This window comes from Egretta garzetta, unplaced genomic scaffold (genome assembly GCF_000687185.1).
Source record: "Egretta garzetta isolate BGI_Z169 unplaced genomic scaffold, ASM68718v1 scaffold105, whole genome shotgun sequence".
In the NCBI taxonomy this organism is placed as follows: domain Eukaryota; kingdom Metazoa; phylum Chordata; class Aves; order Pelecaniformes; family Ardeidae; genus Egretta; species Egretta garzetta.
In genome coordinates, this window is record NW_009259598.1 from 355,108 (window position 1) to 361,746 (window position 6,639).

At 52.9% G+C, this 6,639-nt stretch overlaps 1 protein-coding gene across 1 annotated transcript in view; it reads left to right on the forward strand.

Moving 5' to 3' along the window:
- Positions 1 to 5,311: 5,311 nt before the first annotated feature.
- Positions 5,312 to 6,639, forward strand: part of FKBP5 (FKBP prolyl isomerase 5) — a 14,883-nt gene continuing 13,555 nt past the window's right edge. Inside the window, exons 1-2 of the mRNA XM_009638184.2 lie at positions 5,312 to 5,497; positions 6,432 to 6,576. Coding sequence (XP_009636479.1) covers positions 5,393 to 5,497; positions 6,432 to 6,576 — 250 coding nt within the window. The 5' untranslated portion in view covers positions 5,312 to 5,392. The remainder of the gene's footprint in view (positions 5,498 to 6,431; positions 6,577 to 6,639) is intronic.

Genomic DNA, 6,639 nt, shown 5'->3' on the forward strand with positions numbered 1-6,639 from the left:
CTCCTCCTCCTCCCTTTCCCCTCCCGTGAGCCTCCGGGAGGGATCTGTGACGTGAAGTTTCCATTTGGAGCTGGCAAATTCCTGGTATGCCGATTTCTAGGAAACGTGGCTTGGGATCGTGTGCTTGGTGAAACCCTAGCATGTGTGATACCTGTCTGTCCTCAGCCTGGGGTCGGACATCTGCATCCCATTCTCCGCTCTCAATTTTCTCATATTTGTCCGGGCTGGAAGATAGCAACATCCATGTGGAGAGAGGATTGTAAAAATAAATGGCTTGGGTTTATGGCGCGGATTCCTCCGCGCAGCGCGTGCTGGCGTGGTACGGCGCGCGTCCTCCCGGAGCCGCCTTCTCGTCGCAAAGATCGGTCGTTCAAAGGGCGCGTGCGAAGGGGAAAGGGCTTCGAGATGCTCCCGTTGCGGGTCGTGGCTGCTTAGTTTTCCACCAGCATCGTTTGCAGACAGCCTGAAAACCACACAGGGCCCAGAGGATGAGGAAGGTGGGGAAGACGCCAGCCGCTGCGCAGCTTAAAAAGGACAAAAAACCCCCCTCAAAACGCCTTTTGTCGTACCTGCTTTAAAAAAAAAAAAAAAAGCAAAAAAAAAAAAAGCACAAAATGCATTTTTTCTGAAGCAGCAGCTGAATTAATGTTGGATGGCATGGGGGTGATAAAATCAGGGTCCGAGCCGTAGCGCTGCCTGGCTGGGTGCTTGCCTGGGCACCCCGTGCCCGCTGCGGGCGGCTTAATCGCACCGGGGCGTCGACTCTGGCTTAATTGGGCACCCGTGGCCGCTTCGTTTGCTCATGAGCCTCAATCACGGTGACGCCGCTCTCCGTCTGGAGGAGGGCAAACGATGTTTGCAACGGCGTGCAGGGCAGCCTCTGGGGGGGACAGTGGCTTTGCAAGAAGGAAAGACGCAGCCCTTGTTGCTTCTGAGCAATTGGAGGAGTTTGGGGCTGAGAACCGGGGGCCGGGATGCGCTGGTCCGAGCGAAGCGCGCGTCGCGCACGCGTAGGAGTCCCCTGAACTCGCGAGCCGCCTTGTTTGCTCAGCTAGAAGCTCTTTTAATCTATTTCATATTAATTCACGCTGAAATAGTTGCACTTGAAGGAGAGATTGCATCCAGATGTTGAAACCTCCGGATTTTTAAAGCTGGTTTATTACAGCTCTGACGTTCGAGATTAAAAGAGCTACGTGGAGTTCTCAGATCATCTGGTAGAGCGGGGACTGATGAAAAGGGAACAAGGGAGAACCCCAACCCCTTCCCTTTAGCTCCAGGGAATAACTTTGCCCTTTCGCAGGGTCTGGGGAGGGTGGAGGGGGCAGCTCGGGGTCCCTACAGCTGCAGGGCAGCCCCGTGCCCAGCCATGAGCACCCGGCGGCAAGGACCAGACCTTGGTGTTGGACTCGGAGCTGGAGCAGAGCTGTTTGGCACTGCAGGGGGGTTGGACTAGATGGCCTCTAGGGGTCCCTTCCAACCCAAAACATTCTATGATTCTATGATTTTGGGGGGGTTTACAGGCTCTGCCAAGGAACTTTGCTTCAGGATGCAAAGAATCAAGCTGTGCCAAACGGCCCCGGCGTGCACGTGCACCTCTGCTGGGGCGTGCTCGGGGTTGCTTTAATCGCCTCCCCATTGCTTTTATTCTCTGTGCATGGAAATCCCTTCTCTCTGGTGGCCTTGGCCTTTTGGTGGAGGAGGACCCCAGCCCGGAGGGGGGTGTTTACCCCTTCCCCACCCTCTCTCTTCCTCCCACCCCTCCGTATTTACATCCCAGGGAAGCGAAGCAGCGTGGGTGTTCGGAGGAGGGAGGATGGTTTAGGCTGGTTCAATTTACAGGCGTACGATGTTAAGCTTGTGGGTAACGGCAACGGGAGAGCGGGATCTGCTTGGGGCGTCGGGAACACCCGGAGACTTTTGCATGGGGTGCTTAATTAATCCCCTCCCTGCACCCAGAGCACACGTGGTCCCGTGATGAGAAGATTCAGGCTCTGACACCTCCAGCAAGCTTGCACGGCTCTCAGCGTCAGTCCCTGGCTCCCTGGTATAAAATCTCGTGGAGTAGCAGATATTTTCTTTTTTTTCTTCCCTACAACCATTCGTTTCAAATTAATTGGGATTTTGGACCCTCGCCAGCCTCCTTCTGTCCCTCCAAACCAGAGATAAGCGGAGGCAGCGCGGTCTTTTCTCTAACCTAGTTGGAGCTGTTTTCGCTGGACGGAGAAGTCTCAAGCTCTTTCATAACGTGGACCACATCTTAATAGCCAGTTCTTGTGGGCTCCATCCCTCCCACTGCTTCTGACGCAGAGCGTCTCCCCTCCCGCTCGCCTTGGCCAGCTTCCCTGGATGACTCCACTAATTGCTTACGTCGAAAAATAATGAGAAGGATGCGTATGATGTATTTTTAGATGTCTCTTGGTGGGATTTAGCAAGCAGCGAGCCAGAGCCAGCACCTCCCCATCCATCTTCTGCATCCCAGTGGTTGCTGCTTGGTGGACCTCAGGAGGTTCTGCCCTGGGAGGTGGCACTACTTTTGCAAGCTGTTCCCCTTTTTTTGGGCTCCTCCTGGTCTTTAATAGATGGGTGATGGATGCTGCGTCCCTGGTGCTGCATGGGATCTGTGCTGGGAAGCCCTGAGCCAGTGCGTGGTGGTGGTGTCCGTCTGCAAGAGGACACCCATGGTAGTGGCAGGGCAGCATGGACCATGGTGATTGTCTCAGCGCCAGAATTGTAGAATAGTTTGGGTTGGAAGAGATCTTTAAAAATCACCCAGTCCAACCCCCCTGCAATGAGCAGGGACGTCTTCAACCAGATCAGGTTTCTCAGAGCCCCGTCCAACCTGACCTTGAACCCTTCCAATGTTGGGGCATCCACCACCTCTCTGGGCAACCTGGGCCAGTGTTTCACCAGCCTCATCATAAAATACTTCTTCTGAGGTAACCAATAGCATGTTTTCCAATGTCTAAATGCCCATGAGATGATGAGTCTCACCACCAAAGTTGCTTTTTTTTAGTGGTTTGGGTTTTTTTTTTTTAGGTGTTCCCACCTGACACCTCAGCAGAGCCGGGGAAAGGGAGCAGATGCAAAATCTCATTAAACACCACCCCAAAGACTGCGATAATTGAGCACTGCAGCAAGCAGTTCCCTTATTTTTCTATTTGCTTCTTCCATGGCAGGGTTCTTTGTGTCTCGGTGGCTTCCTGTGCCGGGGGGGCCAGGCTCCAGCTCTTCCCTTTCCACCCGGGTGCGAGGAGCACAATTCTTGCAGCACAACTTATCTGCCCTTGGAGCTGAAAACATCCTTTGCTCTTTTCAAATCCCCCCCAAATGAATGATTTCTTCTGCTGGTTACCATCAGCTTCCACACCAAAGTCTGTGGGAATGTTTTGCAATTAAAGTGACTTCAATATATCTGGTTTCTGTCTTAAAAAACCCATTGCTTTCTAATTCTCTGTCACATGTTTCCTTGATTACGTGCTGCGCAGCAGTGCAGCTACCAAAATAGCCTTACGGTCTGAAGGAAATCATCAGGAAATATGTTTTTTAAACCATAGGCAATTCTCTTTTCACCAGGCACCATTGGAAAAAGCCTGCGTTTGACAAAAAACCGCGGCTTTTCTGGCACCTTGGCTGCTCGCACGGTGACGTTGGGAGCGTGGTGCTCCAGCAGCTTGCCCCCAAACCCCCAATTTCTTAAGAGTCTTGATGTGAATTTTCTCTTTATCCACCCAAATAGTTGGGATTCTTTTGATGTTGGGTTTACTTCAGTTTTCGGAGAAGATGCTTGCTGTGCGTTCATCCTGTGCCGGGGGGGCCGGGCTCCAGCTCTTCCCTTTCCACCCGGGTGCGAGGAGCACAATTCTTGCAGCACAACTTATCTGCCCTTGGAGCTGAAAACATCCTTTGCTCTTTTCAAATCCCCCCCAAATGAATGATTTCTTCTGCTGGTTACCATCAGCTTCCACACCAAAGTCTGTGGGAATGTTTTGCAATTAAAGTGACTTCAATATATCTGGTTTCTGTCTTAAAAAACCCATTGCTTTCTAATTCTCTGTCACATGTTTCCTTGATTACGTGCTGCGCAGCAGTGCAGCTACCAAAATAGCCTTACGGTCTGAAGGAAATCATCAGGAAATATGTTTTTTAAACCATAGGCAATTCTCTTTTCACCAGGCACCATTGGAAAAAGCCTGCGTTTGACAAAAAACCGCGGCTTTTCTGGCACCTTGGCTGCTCGCACGGTGACGTTGGGAGCGTGGTGCTCCAGCAGCTTGCCCCCAAACCCCCAATTTCTTAAGAGTCTTGATGTGAATTTTCTCTTTATCCACCCAAATAGTTGGGATTCTTTTGATGTTGGGTTTACTTCAGTTTTCGGAGAAGATGCTTGCTGTGCGTTCAGGTTTTTCCATGCGGGGTGATGCTTTGCTTGCCTGGGACTTGGAGCCTGCTCTCTCTTTTTGGGGTGTTCTTGGTGGACGAGAGAAAGCAAGGTTTGCCTGGGGCTGAGGTGTTGCTTTCTGAATAACAGTCACTGACAAATACATAATTCCTTGTGGAAAATAACCTTGAACTGTATGAAATAACTCAAAAGACCAACGCTAAGCCTGGTGCAGACATTTCTAGCACCCGTACCCAAGGGGCGCCCACCTCTACGTGAGCCAGAAGGGATGGGTGAAGCTTGGTGGCCATCAGCCCTTTGCTTCTCGTCCGTGAGCGCTTTCATCTCTCCTGGTTTCGCTGCTGCCCTCGCTGCCTGCTGATGTAGGCGCTTCAGTGCTAGGCCTGCATCAAAAAGGATGCTCCGTAGAGCATCACCGCAGAAGGTCCCAGTGGGTGCAGCACCCTGAGATGAGCTTCCACATTTGCTGGTGTCAGGAGTTGGTCGGTTGGCACCTGCGTTACCTGCTGGTGCATTTTTGGGTAAAACTCTTGCTGGGGGAACCTCCCAGGGCAACGCCAGGAGTGTGGTGTTGACCTAGGGAGGCTGAAGATGAAGATGCTCCATGAGCATCCCCATTGCTGCCGCCAGATGAAGCCGTGGGGCCACCCCCTGTCCCCGGGCGGTGAGGACGAAGCCACGGGGCCGTCCCCTGTCCCCGGGCAGTGAGGATGAAGCTGCGGGGCCATCCCTTGTCCCGGTGGTGGGGCCGGCCGGCGTTGCTCATTGGGGTTTCCTGCGCCCTGTGGTTCAGCGGAGCCTGGATGGCCCCTGGGAAGGGATTTTCCGCTCTGCAGCTGGAGATGTGCTCAAAGCTTCCTGCCCTGGCCCCGCAGCAGAGAGCTCCGCTTATTTTCTTTAACCCTTTCTTCTTGCAGAGCCTCCCGGGGTCCTGCCGGCCTGAGGGGGTGTGCGTCGTTATCTCCCCAGGTCCGGGGCTTATGCAAGGAGACCATGACCACTGATGAGGCCACCAAGAGCGAAGGGGAGGTGCAGGCAGCAGCTCTGGCCGAGCGCGGGGAGGACATCACGCCGGCTCGAGACCGGGGGGTCCTGAAGGTGAGACGGGGGGGCTGCCAGGAGGGTCCTGCCTTTCTTTCTGCATTTTGGGGTGCGTGGTCATGCCGGTGGGCTGCATCCCCAGCCCCTTGGGGTCATGTAGTACTTCCAGGGCTGTAGGACTGATTCTTTTTTATTTGAATGGCGAAGGAGACGAGCATCACTTGGAATAAAGAAGGATGGAGTGGTGTTTGAGACTGATGGATTCAGGCTGCTCACTGAATTTCACTGCTATTGTGTTCCTAATCAGATTATTAGCTGTAAATCCACAAAGCATTTTTGTGTGTGACTCACAGACATTCGAAACAGCACATTACTGAGGTCATCCAGGCTGCTCCACAACCCCTGCTTCATATTCAGGGCCGTTTCTGGATAGTTCTGCTCCCCAGCGCTTGCTCTTCTCCAGCTGAATAGGACCTTTCCTCTAAGAATAGCATCCTCCCCTGCTCCATCCTCAGCTCAAGAACTGCTTGTTCCAGGCTGTAGCATTCAAAAAAAAAAAAAAAAAGAAAAAGAAAAAAAAGAAGTGTTGACAAGAAGCGAGCGGTGCAGTGACACACCCCAATGTGTACGGGCCGACAGCAGGCATAATTGTATTCGCTTCGGGCTCCGAACCGCCGTGTTTATCCTGACACCTCTGCAAAGGACAGGCCGGTCTCTGCTCCCAGCCCCGTCCTGCTCCCTCACCGTGGCTCAGGTTGGGGATTTATTTTTAGGGGTTGATGGGAGGACAAATGGAATGAGTCCTCCTCAAGCCTGCCTTTGGTTTGGAGCAGCGCTGGGGTGTATATGCACGCGTGTATGTGTATTTTTATACGTGTGCATGTGCATATATATAAAAATGCATGTTTGGGTGCATACCTCTCCCTCTCCCCCCCCATGAGCATCCTTAGCTGTCCCATCTCCTTTCTCACGGGTGGTTTCTCTCCTTCAGATCATTAAGCGACCTGGGAGCGAAGATGAATCCCCCATGATCGGGGACAAGGTTTACGTCCACTACAAGGGCAAACTGGCCAACGGCAAAAAATTTGACTCCAGCCGCGATCGGAACGAGCCCTTCGTCTTCAGCTTGGGCAAGGGTGAGTGGGTCTGGGGTGTCCGTCTGGGGAGATGAGCCTGGGGGGGAGCGTGGGATGAGCCTG